The sequence below is a fragment of the Ahaetulla prasina genome, chromosome 2 (assembly GCF_028640845.1).
Source record: "Ahaetulla prasina isolate Xishuangbanna chromosome 2, ASM2864084v1, whole genome shotgun sequence".
In the NCBI taxonomy this organism is placed as follows: Eukaryota; Metazoa; Chordata; class Lepidosauria; order Squamata; family Colubridae; genus Ahaetulla; species Ahaetulla prasina.
Window position 1 is genome coordinate 55,284,118 of NC_080540.1, and position 22,246 is coordinate 55,306,363.

Consider the following 22,246-nt stretch of genomic DNA (forward strand, 5'->3'; position numbering starts at 1 on the left):
GACTATTTGTAGTACTGTACATAATGAGAAAAATCCAGTTCCAAGCAAAATCTTTTTTACTTTAAACACAAATAATATGCCTTTTACTAACTTATTTTAACTAGAAATATAATTAACAATGATCTCAAAAAACACTCCATGAAATGCTATCTAAAAATGTTTAAATTTTATGTTTTTAATGTAATAAAAGTTTAATAAAATGTATTTGGAAAAAATGTTTACGTTTACAGCTATAAATTGGAAGTATCACAGAATGAGTAAAAAAATGTCTAATATAGTCTATGTTTTTATACAAAACAAGGTTATTTATTTTTTTATTTTTTATTTATTTATTTATTTTGCTGCCCATCTTGCTTTGAAGTGATTCTTGGTGGCTTACAAGATTAAGGTATTTAGGATAGATAATTATTTGCAGCTTTTCAGCTTGATCCTTGATGTTATATTGCCGATACTTTGAATTAAAAGAAACAGACCAATGATACAAATATGTGAACTTGTATTAAAGTTGCCATTTATAGAAGAATTCTGATTTTTTCCCCAGAAGAGAAGATGGTTAAAAAGCACAAGTACATTTCATTCAGAAAATTGCATGGCATTTTTGAAATGGACAGTACAAAAAATGTCATCTGTGCCACTGAAGAATTATTTGCCACAAGCTATAATATATATCTAGCTATATTAAACAATTGACATTTGAAATAAAATATGCAAATATATGGATTTAGTTTTAAATATTAATTTCAAACAGTTTTGTATTATGTGTGAGTATGCATGCATTAATATGATGAATATAACAAACAATTTTTTTCTTACTAGTTCACCTTTATATATCTTAGTCTAAAGATAAAAAGCCTTTGGCAACCTGCTTCTATCTATATGGTTTTAAGAAAAACTCTCCTCATTCCCAGCCACCATGGCCAAGAGTAGTTTCATAAAGTACTAATTTTGGAAAAACTGCATTAGACAATTTTGAAATAGGAAAGCACATAGTTTGCTTAGTACAAGACTTATTCTTAAGGAATGTAGTAATAATCTGACTTCAATAATGCAAAATCAAATAAAGTAATGTATTTTATCTGACAATGTTAATAATTATCGTGATTGTTATAAAAATAGTTACAAAGTATGAATTAATATTATGTGTTAAGGAACATTGCTTACCATATAAAAGATATGAAGCAGTAAAATATATCAATAACAGAATTATGATTAAAACTGTTAGTTAAATATGAAAATAATGGCCCTTTCTAAACACTTAAAATATTCCTGATTTATAAATCCATTCATTTGGTAAAAATATTAATAATCTATTACCAGTTTAAATTATGGTAAAATGTCATTTAATAAAAAATTATTAAGATAATGCATAAACAAATACTACTTATATATTCTATATATTAATCCAAAGAAGAATCTTATTCCTAGTAATCTTAGAAATATTTGCTTCATGCTTGAAACTATACAGACTCTAATACTTACAGTGTCAAATCGTTCTGCAGTTTTATTTACATTTTTTCTCAGCAAAGATCTTTGGGCAAAACAATTGAAGAAAACTGAAGACATCAGTTTTATTCTGCTCCCAAAGGTTGTATCTGAACTCCATTTATAAAGATTCCAGTGATAAAATGACAGAATTATTTAAAAATGCCCTCCCCATGACCCTGTTCCTCTGAAGGTCAAGTACACTATCACTCCCTGTAACCAAGGAAGCAGAATCGACGTGTTCCTGCTGTTTTGCCAGCTGCTGAAGCAGTTTGTCTAATAATACAATTAATTTCACTGGGAAGGATGTACCCAGGTTACAGAGCTTTCTCCTTAGTCTATCCTGGATCCAACTATGATTATGAACAAAATAGTAAACTTCATCAGATAATAATTTTGTTATTCTCTAATACATTGCATAACAATAAAATGAAACAAGACAAACTTTTTATTGTATTTTGTTTATGAATCATTTACCATCTTCACAGCTTATTAAATTAATCTTTTAAAAATAGTATTTATTAAACTGCATGCCCATCAAAAATATATTAGAATTCATTTAAAACTCTCTCTAAAGTATTTATTGGAAAACTATAAATCCCCATTTTCACTCTTGGAAGAGAACTACTGTAATTTGACATATAATACAAAAATAACATATACTTCAGAAAACTATGTTGATTCAAAACTCAAATTGGTAGGAAAAGCTACTAGATATCTTTAAATAATAAGTTGCTACTATGAACCAGAAGGCTGATTTTGTAGTCATAGAATCATGACAAAAGATGCATTTAGAAAACCTACAATATGTTACATGGAATATCTTCCAACTACTAATCCACTTGAAATAATGGCAAATGAAGTCAATAGCGTGGCCATTTTGGAGCTCAGGTATATGCAAAATAGTGCATGTGGCCACTAAGGCTTTATAAACTTTTTTGTTCATTTAAGCCTATTGCTTCACCTGATTTTTAATGTTTGGAGAAAAAATATTAGTTAGAAAACTGATTTACCACAAAACATGAGCTGTTAATTTGACTTTTATTTTATGTGACTTCTTGATCACAAGGTAGGACCCAAAGATATTATTTAAAAAAAATTAAAATGGTGCATAGCTGCAGCCCAAGATTTTTTCTGGACGTATGTCTATCTGCCCAGAAGAAAGGGAAAAAAACCACACCTCAACCTCTCAACTAACAAAAAGCTCTACGGAAGGCAGCAAAAAGTAACCTCAACAATCTGCCTTCTGGTAAATATCTAATTTAGAAGCCATTTTGTGAAAAGGATAGGCTTTTCTGTGATCATTTGACCATGGGATGCTACAAATGACTATAAACAAATTGCTGATTGCCTAAAATCTAATCACATGACGGGGGGGCGGATGGAGGGACGATGGGAAAGTGGTATATGAACTTTATATTTAACTTTATCTGAGTTATAAGCGGACCTAGAGAGGTCTCTTGTAATTTCAAACAGTTGCAAACTGACCAGTTATAAATTAAGAACTACTTGTATTTGCACATGAAGTCCCATTTAGATTGTTTCCACTGAAGTCTGCAAAATCAAGAATGTTAGTGTATTTTATACCAGGGCCTATAATTTTTTCTTGAAAGTTTGGTTTGGAGATAATAATAATAATAATAATAATAATAATAATAATAATAATAATAATAATAATAATAATAATAATAATAATAATAATAATAATAATTTAATTTGTATACCGCCCTTCTCCCGGAGGACTCAGGGCGGTGAACAGGCAGATAAAATAAAGACAATACATTCAATAAAAACAATATTTTAAAAAACTTATTCCAATAGCCTAAATTTAAAATACAATACAAAATATAAAATAAACCCCAATAAAATCCATATTTAAAACCCTATTAAGCCAGTCCTGCTCGAAAGAATAGATATGTTTTAAGCTCGCAGCGAAAAGTCCGGAGGTCTGGAAGTTGTCGAAGTCCTGGGGGAAGCTCATTCCAGAGGGTAGGTGCCCCCACAGAGAAGGCTCTCCCCCTGGGGGTCGCCAGCCTGCACTGTCTGGCTGACGGCACCCTGAGGAGGCCCTCTCTATGAGAGCGTACCGGTCGGTGGGAGGCATGTGGTAACAGAAGGCGGTCCCGAAGATATCCCGGTCCTATGCCATGGAGCGCTTTAAAGGTGGTAACCAACACCTTGAAGTGCACTCGGAAAACCACAGGTAGCCAGTGCAGCCTGCGCAGGATCGGTGTTATATGGGAGCCACGAGTGGCTCCCTCTATCACCCGCGCGGCTGCATTCTGAACTAACTGAAGTCTCCGGGTGCACCTCAAGGGGAGCCCCATGTAGAGAGCGTTACAGTAGTCCAGGCGAGAAGTGACGAGGGCATGAGTGACCGTGCATAAGGCATCCCGGTCTAGAAAGGGGCGCAACTGGCGGACCAGGCAAACCTGGTAAAAAGCTCTCCTGGAGACGGTCGCCAAATGATCTTCAAAGGACAACCGTCCATCCAGGAGAACCCCCAAATTGCGCACCCTCTCCATTGGGGCCAATGATTCGCCCCCAACAGTCAGCCGCGGTTGCAGCTGACTGTACCGGGATGCCGGCATCCACAGCCACTCAGTCTTGGAGGGGTTGAGCTTGAGCCTGTTTCTCCCCATCCAGACCCGTACGGCCTCCACACACCAAGACAACACTTCAACAGCTTCATTGGGGTGGTCAGGGGTGGAAATGTACAGCTGGGTGTCATCCGCGTACAGTTGATAACTCACCCCAAAACCACTGATGACCTCGCCCAGCGGCTTCATGTAGATGTTGAACAGGAGGGGCGAGAGAACCGACCCCTGTGGCACCCCACAAAGGAGGCGCCTCGAGGTCGACCTCTGCCCCCCTGCCAACACCGTCTGCGATCGGTCGGAGAGATAGGATGAGAACCACCGAAGTACGGTGCCTCCCACACCCAATCCCCCCAACCGTCGCAGCAGGATACCATGGTCGATGGTATCAAAAGCCGCTGAGAGATCAAGGAGAACCAGGGCAGAGGAATAACCTCTATCCCGGGCCCTCCAGAGGTCATCCACCAATGCGACCAAAGCTGTCTCCGTGCTGTACCCGGGTCGGAAACCGGACTGGAACGGGTCTAGATAGACAGATTCATCCAGGTACTGGGGTAACTGGTGTGCCACCACACTCTCAACAACCTTCGCCACAAAGCGAAGGTTGGAGACTGGACGATAGTTACTCAAAACAGCTGGGTCCAGGGAAGGCTTCTTGAGGAGGGGTCTCACCACCGCCTCTTTCAAGGCGGTGGGAACAGCACCCTCCCTCAGAGAAGCGTTAACAATCCCCTGGAGCCAGCCTCGTGTAACCTCCCGGGTGGCCAGCACCAACCAGGAGGGACACGGGTCCAATAAACATGTGGTGGCATTCAGCCGCCCCAGCAACCTGTCCATGTCCTCGGGAGCCACAGGGTCAAACTCCTCCCAGATGGTCTCAACAAGACTAGCCTCCGTCACCTCGCCCGAAACTACCCAGTTTTGGTCCAGACCATCCCGAAGCTGAGCGATTTTGTCAAACAGATACCTGCTGAAATCCTCAGCACAACCCTGTAAGGGGTCATCGCAACCCTCCTGGTTAAGGTGGGAGCGAGTCACCCTAAACAGGGCGGCTGGGCGGTTCTCTGCTGACGCAATGAGGGTAGAGACATAGGCCCGCTTGGCCTCCCTCAATGCCACTAGATAGGTCTGAGTAAAAGACCTAACTAGTATTCGGTCAGCTTCGGAACGGCCGGACCTCCACGCGCTCTCTAGGCGTCTTCTCCGGCGTTTCATCTCCCTCAGCTCCTCGGAGAACCAAGGAGCTGGTTGAGATCTACGCCGGGTCAGACGCCGCAAAGGCACGACACGGTCCAAGGCGCCCACCGCGGCCTGTTCCCAGGCCGCAACAAGCTCCTCGACCGAGCCGTGGGCCAGATCGCCAGGGAGTGGCCCAAGCTCCATCAGGAACCTCTCCGGGTCCATCAGTCGCCTGGGACGGAACCAACGTATTGGTCCCGTCTCCCTGCGGTGAGGAGCAGCGGTCCGAAAGTCCAGACGAAGGAGGGAGTGGTCTGACCATGACAGAGGTTCAATGGCTAATTCTCGTACTTCCAGACCACTCAACCACTGTCCAGAGACAAAAATCAGATCCAGTGTGCTTCCCCCGACGTGGGTGGGGGCATCAATTAATTGGGTCAGGTCCATGGCCGTCATGGAGGCCATGAACTCCCGAGCCGCCGTTGACACACCGGCTGATGGCAAGTTGAAATCCCCCATGACCATAAGCCTGGGGGTATCAACTGCCATCCCGGCTATCAACTGCCATCCCGGCTATCAAGATAGAAGATGGATTTGGGGGGGGGCAGTTTATTTTTTTACTACACATTTGAATATATTCAATAGCAATATGCATAAAATGGACATTTCATATAAAGTTGCAAGGAATGATTTTGGCTGTCATGTCTAATGCTTGACTCTACAGAAACTCATTTTATAGTAGCTCTGACAGATGGCTGCTTAACTTCTGAAAATTATGCATGGAACAAAAACTCGCTATTTTATTAGGTAATTGGTTCCAATGCTGGACTGTTCTTAAGAAGTTTTTTCCTAACAATCAGAACCTGCATTCACAGAACCTGAATCAGGTGGTTCTAGAGAACCGATAGCAGAAATTTTGAGTAGTTCAGAGAACCGGCAAGTACCTCTGGCTGGCCAGAGTGCGGTGGGAATGGAGATTTTGCAGTATCCTTCCCGTCATGCCCACCAAGCCACACCATACCCGCCACGCCCACAGAACTGGCAGTAAAAAATTTGAACTCCACAACTGACCTAAATCCATATGAGTCTTGCAGTTTGAGACAAAGGAGAATAAATTTTGACCTTTCTTTGTATGTTGAAGTTTGGAACTTAGCAGGAAACGTTTTTAGAAGACATGCTCCTCTACATAAGCAAAATGCTGAAAGAATAAACTAACTATGCAGTAAAATGTCTCCCATATGTATAAATAAAATAATGGAGGTGAGTGGCTTTTGGATATAAAGTATTGGTTTAGCTGGCTATCAATAGATGCTAGCAAGCATTCATATTTGTTGAAATAAAACTGGATTTATTAAGACCAAAAGTGATGCACTGAACACCCTTTTGTGTGCCTGGAGGCTGCAGGGGGTCCGGATGAGGGAAAAAGATTTCAATTGAACCCTAGTAAGATGGAGTGGCTGTGTCCAGGAATTTATCACCTTTGGTCCTGGATGGGGTTGCACTACCTCAGAAAGAATTGCTGGGTAACTTGGATGTCCTCTTGGATCCACAGCTCCTGCTCAAAGAGCAGATGGCAGCCAGAAGTTGGGTCTTTTCCCAACTTCATGCTGTATACCGGATATGCCCCTTCCTGGACACAGTGACACTCTGCTTGGTCACTCATGCCCTGGTCACCTCCTGATTGGACCTACTGCAATCCACTTTTCATGAGGATACCCTTAAAAAGTTTCTGGAAGCTTCAACAGATGTGTGGAATGCAGCTGCATGAGCCTAGTGATTTTCTGCGAAAAGCACATAATACCTCTCCTTCACGAACTGCACTAGTGCCAGTTTATTTGCAGGTCCAATTCAAGGTGTTATTACCTATAAAGCCTTACATGACATAACGCCAGGTTACTTACAGAACTGCTTCATCCGATCACATCAGCCAGTCCCACTAATTCAGACACAGAAGACATGCTACTGACCTCGTCAGCCAAAGAATTTCAGCTGATGGGCTCTAGGAAGAGGGCCTTTTCTGACGCTGCCCCTACTTTGTAGAACATCTTGCCCACATATGTGAAGAAAGCCCTCAATCTTTTGGCCTTCCATAAAAGGGTGGAAACTTGACTGTATAGTCTTGTGTAGAGGCACAAGGGCCCACATTACCTTGGGGTTAGTTAACTCCATGAGAAACACACACACACACACACACACACACACACACACGGCGTGTGTTACCAACTGCTAACCTCCCCATCTTGGAACTCTGCATCTTTTGTAATTTTACAATGTTGTTTTATTTTTATTTTATTTTTAAAAATCTTAAATTCTGTTTTTAATGCTTAATTTTATTGATTAAATCGTACAACATCCAGAGCCACTCTCTGAGGGAGATGGACAATTAAGAAATGTGTTAAAAATAAATAAATAGCAAAACAAAACTTCAACACTATTAAGGAATCCTTTCATATACTTGAATTATGCCAAATCCCCCTCAGTCTTCTCTTTTCAATATTTTTTAATTTCTTGTAATACTCTACCATCAGAATAGAATAGAATAGAATAGAATAGAATAGAATAGAATAGAATAGAATTCTTTATTGGCCAAATTTGATTGGACACACAAGGAATTTTTCTTGGTGCATATGCTCTCAGTGAACCTAAAAGAAAAGATACGTTCGTCAAGAATGAGCTGTTTTTCTAATTTTCCAATGTCTGAATCCTGCTTGCACTATCGAACACAGAACAGGGCAACAATTCTTGAGGTCTGAACAATGTACAATATAGTAAAACTATCAAAATTTGGAAGCTATGTTTCTATTGATGTAGACTAAAATTGTGCCTGCCACTGCTAAAGTCATATCCTTCTGCTCATATCCAGGTTGCAACCAACTATTCCTCGATCATTTTTACAACAAACCATGCAGTTCATTTCCTTCCTTATACAATGATTTTGGATTTCTATTAAATGTAATTCTGGTTTTTTAGCAGCCCATTTCTCAGAAGAAATCAAGACCATTTAAAATATATGTAAGATATATTTATCTTACATAACATTATTATTCTTATAATATTATATTAATATTATTATTATTATTATTATTATTATTATTATTATTATTATTATTATTATTATTATTATTATTATTATAGTTTTGCATCATCTGCAGTCTTAATGAGCATTCTCTTTATTTCTTCACCCAATTATTAATAATAACAACAAAATAGGACCAAGAACAGTGTAGTACCCCAATCATTACTTCAGCCTGTTAGAAAATCATTGCTAAGCATTGTTTGTGTAGGATTTTCAATTCAGTGATATATTCATTTAATTGTCTTGCTATCTAGACCTTACATAACTGGATACCCATTTGGAAGTTAATGGCACACTTTTAAAATGATTTTATCTCGCCTTTATTATTTTTCATAAATAATTCAAGGTGGTGAACATACCTAGTACTCCTTCCTCTTCCTATTTTCCTCAGAACAACTCTGTGAGATGGTTGGTCTTAGAGGAAACAACTGACTGACCTAAAGTTACCCAGCTGGATTTCATGCTTAAGGCAAAATTAGAACTCACATTCTCCTGGTTTCTAGGCCAGCACCTTAACCACTAAACATCTGTCAATGGTTTATTGAAATTAAAATATATTTAAAAATAAGGATATATTTAAAAGTATGTTGTCAATGTGTTGTTGAAATTAGGAAATGATGTCAAAGCCAGATTGATGGACTTATAGTCAAATATCTTTTAAATTCAGTGGTCCTATCCTCAAACCCAAAGAGGAGTTAGAATCAGAAGGACACAACTTCCATTGATTTAAATATTTACAATGGAAAGAAAGATCCAAATTAGATAAAAAGAGTTAAAGATTTGACTTTGTGAAAAATGAATTGGAAATCCTACTGTGTGGTAGTGATGAATGTATTATTGCTAAGGTTTATAAATTGATATTGAATTTGAGAGAATGAATATGTAAGGCATTGTATGATTCAGTGGGCAAGTAACTTTGGATATAATATAATGCTGGAACAATGGGATAATATGTGGACGAAAGGACTAAAATTTACACTAAATTATAATTGAAAAGAAGTTTTTATAAGATTTTATATCATTGGTATTTAACACCAGATAAGTTGTCAAAAATGTATAAACGTATTTCAAATGAATGTTGGAATTGTAAATGTAAAGAAGGGACATTTTATCATTTAGAGTTATCATGTGATAAAGCAAAGACATATTGGAATAGGATTCACACTTAATACAGAATATTCTCAAAGTGACTATAAAGATAAAACCAGAAACTTTTCTTCTGGGTCTAATGGAAAAAGACTTGGGAAAAAAATGGAACTTTGATGTTATATATGTTGAAGGCAGCAAGATTACTTTATGCACAAAAATGGAAGGACACTTCGATGCCTACAATGGATAAATGGTTGTAAAAGCTGATGGAGTTAGCAGAGATGGCCAAATTGATTGCTTTGATTAAAGAAAAAAATACAATTACTTTTGTTGTTATTTGGAAACCACTTCTGGACTTTATGCTCAAGATAGAAAAAAAATGAAACTTTGATTTTGGGTTTTACCAATTAATAGGTTTGTTGTTACAGAAATGACTAGTTTATTTTATTATGTAAAAAAATAGGAGGTTTGATCTTATTATCTTATTCTACTGCACCAAAAGAAATTGTAAGTTAATGCCTGTTTTTTCTTTTTTCCTTTGCCCCACACTTTTCCCTTCCCTTTTTTCCTATTATTTTCTTTTGTATCATAAATATATTTATAATAATAAACTAATAAAAAGAACAATTTGAATCGAAAAAAAAGAAAAAAAGGGGGAAAATGATAAATTTAAAATGTGCTTTTAAATGTGCTTTTGAAATTAGGATGTATTTAATATTCCACAATCTAATAATAAAATTACCTAATTAAAAAAACTAAACTGGAAAGCTTTTGTTCAAATTCTTTACTATTAGCATACCAACATGCTTATGTTTCTTTTATGACCTCTATAATCTTCCTGTAAACCACAGATATCACAAGGACTATCTGCAATCATTATCTTAAGTTTCATTTAGGTTTTTTTTAAAAAGCCAGCTAATAATTATTGTAAACAAAATTAAGAGATATAATTATAAGTTGCCAGTTGTATTCATTTTTTGTAAGGAGAAAACATGGGCAAATGTTCTCTATAATTTTCTACCAGAAGTATGAGGCAACAGACTATATGACACAGACATCTTTTATTAATTTGATTCATGACCCTAACAGTTTTTATGATCTGGGAATGAGTCAACCATAATCTTATAATTTGCAACTGACAGCAGAGAACAACTTGTGTTATTGTGCCTCAAGGACAAAAAAGCGAATATTTTGATTTAGAAATGTTTTGAAAGCTTATTGCTCATGTCTAAAAGTTTTCATGTAAGTTTTTAACTAAGGTTGCTACAAGAAAACGAAAGGCATGGAATATGGTTGAAAACTCAAATGTAGCCTCTGTCTTTTACCCAGAAGCCTTTCTGGCAAGCTGCATTAAAAAAATTGGGAAGGACACGTTTTCTAAATCTCTTAATGGACATTTTGCCCATATAAATAATGTCTATTAATACAAAAGGAATGCCTTTATATTTTATGAAGTAATAATCATTATAATATAAATAATTGCAACTTTAGAACTAATTAATTGGAAACAGTATTTTCTTTTTAGAAATGAACTGATAATACTGTAATATTATCCATCACTCACCTCAGCCACCTGCTGTGTCTCCACTATTTGCTGAGCCAGCACCTCCATATTGGTTGCCATGGTGAAAGATCATTAGAGAACCTGTTTGGAGGGATGCCAGTAACTTCTATCAGGCACAGTAAAATTAGAAATGTTATCATTTTTATTACTGAGAATAATTACATTTATGCATGATTCTAACTGAACAGAAAGATGTTATAAATATTATGTAATGGTTTATGGCTGCACATATTTAAACATGATTGTTCTAAGCATGGGGGTTTATAAATGTAGTCCACCATGTTGCTATCAGAAATCTCTTGATAATATTTATATGTATTTATATGGAATATGAATGTAATATTAAAAATAAATCAATTTTTATTTATTTTCCTGAAAATAAAAATTCAGGAAAAATCAAGCTTAGGACTAACTTACTATAGTTACACAGTAAACTAAGATTTGTGTAGCATTAATACTAACTGGGGTTTAAATTTCTGTTCATCCCAAAGATGAACAATTTAATTACCTCAATAATGACTACTCACCATTCTGCCAATGCACAATATTCTAGAAACTTTTGGCATTCCTCAATTCATTTTCTCCTCCGCCTAGACTTTCAGACCGCCGCTCACCACCGCAGGGAGATGGAACCAATGCGTTGGTTCCGTCCCAGGCGCCTGATGGACCCCGAGAGGTTCCTGATGGAGCTTGGGCCGTTCCCTGAGGATCTTGCCCATGGCACGACCGAAGAACTAGTTGCGGCCTGGGAACAGGCCGCGGCTGGGGCTTTGGACTGCGTCGTGCCTTTGCGGCCTCTGACCCGGCGCAGATCTCAATTGGCTCCTTGGTTCTCTGAGGAGCTGAGAGAGATGAAACGCCGGAGAAGACGCCTAGAGAGTACCTGGAGGTCCAGCCGTTCCGAGGCTGATCGGACACTAGTTAGGTCTTTCTCGAAGACCTACCTAGTGGCACTGAGGGAGGCAAAACGTTCCTACGTTTCCACCCTCATTGCGTCAGCAGATAACCGCCCGGCTGCCCTGTTTCGGGTGACCCGCTCTCTCTTACATCAGGAGGGGCGGGATGACTTGCAGGGACGTGCCGAGGAGTTTAGTGGTTATCTATACGATAAAATCACTTAGCTCCGGGATAGTTTGGACCAAAATTGTGATGATCCAGGTGAGATGACGGAGACGCGTCTTGTCGATGTTGTTTGGGATGAGTTTGATTCTGTGGCTCTCGAGGACGTGGACAGACTACTGGGGAGGTTACATGCCACCATGTTTACTGGACCCGTGTCCCTCCTGGCTGGTGCTGGCCACTCAGGAGGTGACACGAGGCTGGCTCCGGGGAATTATAAATGCTTCATTGTTGGAAGGGGTTTTCCCCGCCGCCTTGAAAGAGGCGGTGGTGAGACCCCTCCTCAAGAAGCCTTCCCTGGACCCAGCTATTTTGGGAAATTATCGTCCAGTCTCCAACCTTCGCTTTGTGGCGAAGGTTGTAGAGAGTGTGGTGGCATGGCAGCTTCCCCAGTACCTGGATGAAGCTGTCTATCTAGACCCGTTCCAGTCCGGCTTCCGGTCCGGATATAATACGGAGACAGCTTTGGTCGCGTTGGTGGATGACCTCTGGAGGGCCAGGGATAGGGGTTGTTCCTCTGCCCTGGTCCTGTTAGATCTCTCAGCGGCTTTTGATACCATCGACCATGGTCTCCTGCTGCACCAGTTGGAGAGTTTGGGAGTGGAAGGCACCATTTATCGGTGGTTCTCCTCCTATCTCTCTGACCGGTCGCAGACGGTGTTGACAGGGGGGCAGAGATCGACCGCGAGGCGCCTTACTTGTGGGGTGCCTCAGGGGTCGATTCTCTCGCCTCTCCTGTTCAAAATCTAAATGAAGCCTTTGGGCGAGGTCATCAGTGGCTTTGGGGTGAGTTACCAGCTGTACGCTGACGATACGCAGCTGTACTTTTCCACCCCGGGCCACCCCAACGAAGCTGTCGAAGTGCTATCCCGGTGCCTAGAAGCCGTACGGGTCTGGATGGGGAGAAACAGACTCAAGCTCAATCCCTCCAAGACGGAGTGACTGTGGATGCCAGCACCCCGGTACAGTCAGCTGCAACCGCAGCTGACTGTTGGGGGCGAGTCATTGGCCCCAACAGAAAGGGTGCGCAACTTGGGCGTTCTCCTGGATGGACGGCTGTCGTTTGAAGACCATTTGGCGGCCGTCTCCAGGAGAGCTTTTTACCAGGTCCGCCTGGTCCGCCAGTTGCGCCCCTTCCTTGACCGGGATGCCTTATGCACGGTCACTCACGCTCTTGTCACTTCTCGCCTGGATTATTGCAATGCTCTCTACATGGGGCTACCCTTGAAGTGCACTCGGAGGCTTCAGTTAGTTCATAATGCAGCTGCGCGGGTGATCGAGGGAGCCACACATTGCTCCCGTGTAACACCGCTCCTGCGCAGTCTGCACTGGCTACCTGTGGTCTTTCGGGTGCACTTCGGGTGCACTTCAAGGTGTTGGTTACTACCTTTAAAGCGCTCCATGAGCGCTTTAAACCGACCCGTACGCTCACACAGAGAGGGTCTTCTCAGGGTGCCGTCTGCCAAGCAATGTCGGCTGGCGGCCCCCAGGGGAAGGGCCTTCTCTGTTGGAGCACCTACCCTCTGGAACGAACTTCCCCCTGGTTTGCGTCAATTACCTGACCTTCGGACCTTTCGCTGTGAATTGAAAATGCACTTGTTTATCCAAGCGGGACTGGCTTAATTTTTTAAACTTTTGAATTTTAATAATTTTAATTGGGGTATTTTATGAATTTTGTGGGTCAAATTTGACGGTTTTAAATTTTCGGCCATTTATAGAATATGTTATTTTAATTTTTGTTTTAATTTGTATATTGTACTGTTTTTTAATCTGGCTGTACACCGCCCTGAGTCCTTCGGGAGAAGGGCGGTATAAAAATCTAAATAATAAATAAATAAATAAATAAATAAATAAATAAATAAATAAATATATTGTTGTTGTTACAAGTAGTCCTTAACTTATGACTGTAATTGGGACTGGAAATCCAGTTTTAAGTCTGTGGTCATAAATTGAGGCACCCATTGACTGTGATTAATTTTCCAGCCTTTTCTGTCGTGACCTTTAAGCGAACACATTCATTTGAATGAGCATTTTTTGTAAGAAACTGGCAAAACACCAGTTTAATGAATCACGGTTACAATTACAGAATGCTGTGACTGGTCATAAAGCTGACCTACCTGATATGCAATTACATGACCATGGGGGAGCACAATCATTTACGATAGATGGAGTGCTTTACAGGTTGTAAAATATTTGTTCCATGGCTGTTGCAACTTTGAAAGATTATAAAATGTCTGGTCTTAAGTCAGAGACTACCTGTATTTTGCAAATTACAACAAAAAGGATCAGCTCCCTTTGGCCCAGGGGTGGGCAACTATGGCCCCTTTACAGCAACATTATGAGCTGTGGTCTTCAACTCCCAGAGCACAGCTGGCTTAGGAATTCTGGATTCTGAAGTCCATCGGTAAATGAGCCATAGTTGCCCATTCCTGCTTAGCCTCTTTATTTCCCCAAAATGTCCTGAGTGCTTGTGAGATGAAGTGCTAGAGACTATGAACAGAGAGAAGCATGCCTTCCATTTTCACTGTATGGAGTCGCTAAGTGAAACAACATGAAGAGAGACTTAGGACCAGTAAAAGTAATTTGTTTTTACTTTTTTACACTGCAGAATTTAATACTGTCAGATATAGAGGCAGCTATAAATCTAAAACAAGAATGGATTTATGTAGGATTAGGCTTCTGTGAGAGCCATTTTGTTGTAGTGGTTAAGGTATCAGGCTAGAAACCATGAGTTCTAGTCCCGCCAGAAAAAACAATTACTACCAACCTGTCTTCCTTTGAGGACCTGTATACTGCATGAGTCAAAGAGGGCTGTGAAAATATTTACAGACCTCTCACATCCTGAACATAACTGTTTCAACTCCTACCCTCAAAATGACACCAGAACAACTAGACATAAAAACAGTTTTTTCCTGAACGCCATCACTCTGCTAAACAAATAATTCCCTCAACACTGTGAAACTAGTTATTAAGTCTGCACTACTATTAATCTTCTCATCGTTCCTATCACCCATCTCCTCCCACTTGTGACTGTATGACTGTAACCTTGTTGCTGATATCTTTATATTTATCTTTATATTGACTGTTTCCTAATATGATTTGATTTCTTATTTGTTCCCTATGACTATCATTAAGTGTTGTACCTTATGATTCTTGATGAATGTATCTTTTCTTTTATGTACACTGAGAGCATATGCACCAAGTTAAATTCCTTGTGTGTCCAATCCCACTTGGCCAATAAAAAATTCTATTCTTTAAAAAAAATAATTCTATTCTTTAGGCAAGAAGCCAGCTGGATGACCTTGAGCCAGACATTCTCAGACTTAGGAAGGAGGGAATGACAAACCACCTCTGAAAAACCTTGCCAAGAAAATTGCAGGGACTTGTCTAAAGTTCTAAACAGTCTCAAAGACACCATATCAAACAAATGACTATAGTGTTAAGACACCAGGCTAGAAATAGGGAGACCATAAATTCTAGTCCCGCCTCAGCCATAAAAGCCAGCTCTGTAACCTTGGGCCAGTCACACTCTCTTAGCGACTAAAGTGACTCTTAGTGACTAAAATAGGAGGAAGAATGTTATATTTGATCAGTTTACTGCCTTGTGTTATTTGTATAAATAAAGGTGGAATATAAATAAATAAAATCAAGTACAAACATCACACACAAACTTGCTTAATCATAATCCCATTATCCCATTTGTGCTTTTGTTTCAGTATACCAGGTAAATAAAAAGATTTTAATAAACATTTGGCAAAACATAGCCAACATCTGCTTTTGTAAATTTCTTTTGACTGTTTAGTCAGGCTAAAAAACTCTGTTTAATTTGGAATGCTATGACTAGACCCTTATTTCTTTTGCAGGAAACCAATAGAAAATTGCATCAGTTAGCCTCTGATGGGATCAATAATTGTATAAAGATGTGAACCTGAAAGGGTACATGAATTTGTTATTTCCCAGATGCTCTGATGTAGTAATGATATATATAAACCTCCATTAACTAGAATATTTATTAAATTTCAAGTAATCTAACAAGATTTTTACTTTATAAGCTTTATTGCATAAAACAGGTAGAGTGGTAGTAGAGGAAGAAGAAACCTCTCTTCAGGGAGACACTAATCACCTTTTTCAACCATGGAACCATTTTTTTTTGGCCAACTGACAGAACTAGCATATAAAGAAGTGATAGCCCTTACCTTTCAGATTATTTTGCTCACACTAAAAAGAAATCTAGGCACTAGTTAAATCATAGCTGACCTCAATATCAAAATCTAAATAGAATTGGAGAACTCTAACCATTAAGAACTATGCAATTCACTTGCAATAATAGTACATTTAATTTTATACATTAAATATTGACCATATATATTAATCAATCTTTCCTTTACATCAATAAAGAGCAAGTTTATGAGAGCAAACTCATATCCACTCCAAGACTCTATATCCTGATCCATCTTTGTACTGCAAGTTTTTTTCTTTTTTGCTATACCCCATGCTCAGTACACCTGTATTTTAACGAATTCCAATTTTTTAGTATTAACTCAAATATCTATTTATATCTTTGTTGCATTCCTTTTTCCAAAATTATGATAGCCACATTATAAATCTTAAAGCAAAATGAGACAATAGTGGAAGAAGCATATTGTATTTCCATTTTTCTTAAATATTTATTAACTTTATATAGCTCTCATCTCACATAAAGCAATTGTCATTATTCTATATAGTACTTATAGCTTTAAAATATAAATAGCCAATCTTTTAAAATGATTATCTGAGATGCCCAGTAAGCATTAAAAATATATTGTGCCACTAATTGTATCTTAAAAAACAAAGAAATATATGCAATATTCTTTAAGGCCTTTAACCCCCGATTTGTTAATATAAGCATTCCAAGACTATTCCAAAGTCTTTCAAATAATTTGGATAGTTATTTAAGTTATTAACTACCATTAATTCTAAAAGCATTATCTTGTGAATAATGGTAAAATTTTTGTCATTTAATTATTTAATAGTGTCAAACATTGACTGACTCCAAACAACTCTGGGCAATTCAAAATATCAGAGATCAAAATAAAAACACAACACAGATAAACAAAAGGGCATCCAGCCACTCAAAGACTTATACAACAAAGAAAGTACATGCAGTCTAACCCCAAGCCTGGGAAAACATCTAGGTCTTCTTGGCCTTCCAGAATGACATCAGGGCAGAAGTCACAGTGTTCCTTTTCTAGAAAGCATGTGCCACAATAGAGAAGATGCACTTTTTGGGTCCAGATAAACAGCATTATTTAATTGAAGGGAGCATGCCAATTCTGTCAACTTGTACTGGCCAGGTAGAAACCTATAAGTAATCAAGGAACCTGGCTCTATGCCATGCAGGGCTTTATAACTAACAATCAGTACCCTGAATTGTATGTCTAAGCAGGCTGGCAACTAATGCAACTTGCAAAGCAGGGGTATCTCAGTCAGACTAAGGCATGCCCATCAGTGCTCACACCAGTGCATTCTGGACCAGTTAAAGCTTCTGAGAGTTTTCAATGAAAGCCTCATATTAACCACAAATGCATTGCAATATTTGAGTTCATAGTTGACTACATATAAGTGGCTCTTTGAAGGTTTTCTTCGAGCAGGAACTGTGAGTCAAGAACATCTTTGAATATAGATCACTTTGAAATGGGGAAGTGTAACCCCATCTAGGACTAAAAATGAAAAATCCCTGGCTCTGGGATCCTCAATATTCATAGCCATATGAATATTGGTAAGATGAAATGAAATCAATTTGTTCCCATCCATCAAAGACCTCAAAAGTATCAATTGGTTGGCTCAGGATTGAAAGATGTAATTAGGCATTATCATTCCTGTATTGATAATACCAGACTGAACTGACAAGTGACCTCAACCAGTAATTCTGTACAGATATTAAACAGGAGGGATAGTTTTGAATCCTATAGCATTCTAGAGGGACCTATAGAAAAACCTGTCTCCCCCCACCCCCAATCAAGACTAAATGGAATTGCCTACAAAGGAAGGAAGGAAATTTGCATTAATAGAATAAAGCATGGCTAAACAATGTGTCAATATATGTGTGCAAACACAGACAGTATAAATTACTTGGTCCAACTTGTTCTGTAAAGAAATTGAAAATAGAAATTAATTGTTCCTAGAGGAAACTGATTATAAACCTTAAAACTTGAAAAGTATTTGAAAGAGATGTCCTGCAAAGTGTATTCCCCAAACCACTGGAAAGCTTGTATTGCTTCATTAAAGACCACCTCATTTGTATACATTTGCATGTACAGGTAACATTTCCATTGGAACCATCAGCAAAGCAGACTGTAATAATGTTAATAGCTTGCATTTTACATTTCAAGTTCCTTATTCAAGGCCATTTATTCTAAGAGAAATAAGCCTTGATATGATGTTCACATAAGAAAAATTAAGTTCAATAATGGGAAGAAAATGAAAGAATGATTTAAAATGAGCATTGGAGTAGATGGCATTTGATATTTTATTCAATTACATGCTTAAAATATAATTATAATTACACTAGTACAAAATGACCAGTAACACATTAATAGATGAGAAACAAGTAATATAAATTAGTATATATTTTCATATACATTTTATTTTGGTAAGGGCATTGTACCTAATATTGCAATAAAAAAAAGATCTCCTTGCTCAGCTGAAGTTCTGATGACTTCAAAGATACACCCACTTTTGGGGGGGGGGGGCGCAATGCATGAAAGTAGTTTGCCACTGCCTTTCTCAGCGATGTTTTTTCAATCTCCTAGTTTAGTTTGCAGGGGGAATTTCTGGTGGTTTTCCTCATCCAATTATTCACTAGGCTTATTTTTTAAGCTATGTAATGGTAAAAAGCGTCATTTATTATATTCTGCTATGGGAGCTTAAGGAAACACACATAGCACTCCATCTTTTCCTCTTCATCACTTTCATGTTAACATGAGAGAGATTTGGTGGTCCAAAGCATCAACTTCCACAGCTAACTGTAAACTTGAATCTGGGGTTTCTCGTGGTAGCTCTATACCTTAACTCGTATGCTACACTGGTTTTCAACCGAGTGCAGTGTTTTGTATCTTTTTTTCACCATATCAATTTTTTGATGAAATGCTATTTGCAATTTTTAAAAATACACAGCAGCACCATCATAAATAACGAAGTTATGTCTCCCTGACTAACGGTTGTCTATATTTTGAGTTCAATTTCGTGATCTTGAATTCCAAGGAACGCACTTCCATGACAAAAGATACATGGGAAACATTAGTATCTACACTAAAACAAAGGACGCATCCCAATTAAACCCACGATTAAAAAGCGCTGGATTCATGATGCTTGATCACCTTCAAAACACAAACTCTCCCCTTGTCTCTTCAACCAATTCATTTTCACTAGGAAGACGGAAACCAACTGCCTCTGCGCTCATTGGAGAGTACCACCATCAACGTTCGGCCCAAATCTCTCAATACGGAGAGCTTATTGGCAAACAGCACCGTCGCTCAAAATTCGGCCCCACCTCCCAATGCGGCGGGGAGGGGGGCAAATTGGAAGACGAAAGAGCTTCCCATGAGCTAAGCGAGTGACAAAATGGCGGAGCTGGCAGGAGGCCAATTCCAGAAGCTCCACCATTTGTTTCCCTCCTCCCCACCCCCCCGGCCTTGATGGCTCTTCACTCCAACGCTTTCTTTCCTCACACGCGGCCGCAGGGCGCCTCAAACATGCAGACCGCTGCTCTAAGCGACGCGGGTTGGGTGGGGGAAACGTCCGCAAAGATGGCGACGGGCTGCCCCGTATGCAAAATACCCGCCGCCCCCTCCCCTCCGCCCTCCCGGTGGCAAAGGTAAAAGGGTCGGGTTCAAGCCACTGCCTCCGCCCGCTCAGACTCCATCTTCCTTCCTCCTCGCTCGCGGTTAGACCGGCTGTGCGGCAGGCTCGCAGCGCAAAGCCGCCCACGGCAAAGAAAAGAGCTGCGTCCAAGCCGCCAAGCCAGAGGCTCTTCTTTACCCACCGAGATACGCGCGGCCCGTCAGACGCTCCGCCATGCGGCCCTGCTGCCCGCCCGCCTCAGCCGCAGGGCCGGAAAGAAAACCTCGACGCCTGCAAGCATAAGGCGATTTTTTTTACCTCAGGATTTGGCGCCAAACTAGCTTGACGGTGGCTTCCTCCTAACGGTTCTCTGGGCCTGGTTCGTTAGGCCCCCCCCCTCGCCGCCGCCGCCGCCGCCTTCCGCCAAGGAGGGGGGAGCGGAAGGCGGAGATAGCGGCACCGAAGGGGTTAGCGTAGGAGCGGGAGGGGGGGGGAGGAATGTTGGTGTGGGGGAAGGGAAAGCGGGTGCCTTTGGCGAAAGGTCAGAGTTCGTGACCCCTCCAGGCACTGTTCTCTCCGCTATTGCCGCCTGGGAGCGTTTGCCTGCTTCCTCTTCCCAGCATTACGCCTGTCGCGGCCCCCTCCATCTCTCTTCTCCCCCCACCCCGCCTAATAAGGCGGGGCTGGGCCAGGGGAGAGGAGGGGCTACCTGAGGTGGCGATGGCTTCGAGCTCTCGTGCGGCAGTTATTCTGTCCCCTCCCACAGTCCCCAAAGGTGGAGCGGTTGGTCTCGGGAGCGGCCAGCGCGCCCGATCAAATTTGAGGCGGGAAAGCAGTGCGGCATCCTTGCCGGGGCTAGGAGATATACCCCCTATGGGGAGGGGGGGGGAGAGCTGCTTTTATCTTTCAATTTATCTTTCAATCAAATATCTTTCAATTATATTGTTTTCATTTGTTTCCTAGTACCATTTAATAGCTTATTAGTAACCTTGACTATCACTAAGTGTTGTATCTTTTTATTCTTGATGAATGTATTTTATTTTTATGTACACTGAGAGCATATACACCTAAGACAAATTCCTTGTGTTTCCAATCACACTTGGCCAATAAAGAATTCTATTATTATTATTATATTATTTAAAGAAAAGCGAAGGAGTTGTGTTCGCTTTGCTGAAGTGACAGGGTTTTAAATTTGGAGGCGGAAGGGGAATTGGTGGCGTCATGACTTTTCATCCCTTGCCTCGATTTTGATACAAGTATAGTCTGACTTGTGATCACAATTGAGCTCAAAATTTCTGTTAAGAGAAACAATTGTTAAGTTAATTTTGCCCCATTTTGCGACTTTTCTTGCCACAGTTCTTAAGTGAATCACTGCATTTGATAAGTTAGTCACGCGGTTGTTAAGTGAATATGTCTTCCCATTGATTTTGCTCATCAAAAGGTCACAAAAGGAGATCACATGACTTTGGGACACAGCAACGGTTCATAAGTATGAACCAGTTGCCAAGCATCTGACTTTTGATCACATGATCGTGGAGATGCTACAAAGGTTGTTAAGTGTGAAAAATGGTCATAAGTCACCAACTTTGAACAGTCACTAAATGAACTGTTGTAAATTGAGGACTACCTGTCCTTTGCACCATGAGAAAAAGCAAGTGGTGCAGGAGCTCGTTCTTTTAACTTCTACATGGGTAGCATATTGTTATTTCCACTAAGAGTGACTATTTTTACCCCACTTGCAGCCCATTAAGTTTTAGGAGGCAATCTGAGTCCGGTCTTGTGCCCTTGAGGTAAAAAGCACCCCGCTTCTACAGTTTTGGGGGAGGCAATGCAAAAAAATTACCATATGAGCTGACATTGTGCCTCTGGACAAGGAGCCATTGAAATTAGCTCAGGTCCTGTCCTGCTGTACTGCATCTTCACGGATTCAATTTATAACACTTTGCCTCATAAAATATCCAGGAAATACTGATCTTTTTTATGTTCAGCTACTGTGATCTGATCAGTGTGAAGTAGTGTGGCCAAATTCTGCTATGCTGTATGTAAAATTAGTCAAAGTTTAACTGCCCACTGTTAATCCACCACCAACTGCAATGTATTTATTCTTTTATTTTTATATTTACTATTACTGTTTTAATGCTTTTATTTTGCTGGCCACTATTAATCTACCACCAATTGTAATACATTATTCTGCCTGTCTTTTATTTTTGTTTTTTACTATTATTATTGTTTTAATGCTTTTATTTGCTAGTCTGTGACCATAATGATTGATGTAAGAGGTAAGAGGCATAGGTAAAATCAGGTCTCTTCTCCTAGTTA

The 22,246-nt window shown here is 39.9% G+C and overlaps 1 protein-coding gene across 1 annotated transcript in view; it reads right to left on the reverse strand.

Moving 5' to 3' along the window:
- The window catches only part of NR2C2 (nuclear receptor subfamily 2 group C member 2), a 61,057-nt gene extending 40,436 nt beyond the window's left edge, over nucleotides 1–20,621 (reverse strand). The window contains exons 1-2 of the mRNA XM_058168651.1: nucleotides 20,246–20,621; nucleotides 10,986–11,068 (exon numbers count right to left, since the gene is read on the reverse strand). Of these exons, the coding sequence (XP_058024634.1) occupies nucleotides 10,986–11,047 (62 nt within the window). The 5' untranslated portion in view covers nucleotides 11,048–11,068; nucleotides 20,246–20,621. The remainder of the gene's footprint in view (nucleotides 1–10,985; nucleotides 11,069–20,245) is intronic.
- Nucleotides 20,622–22,246: the final 1,625 nt, after the last annotated feature.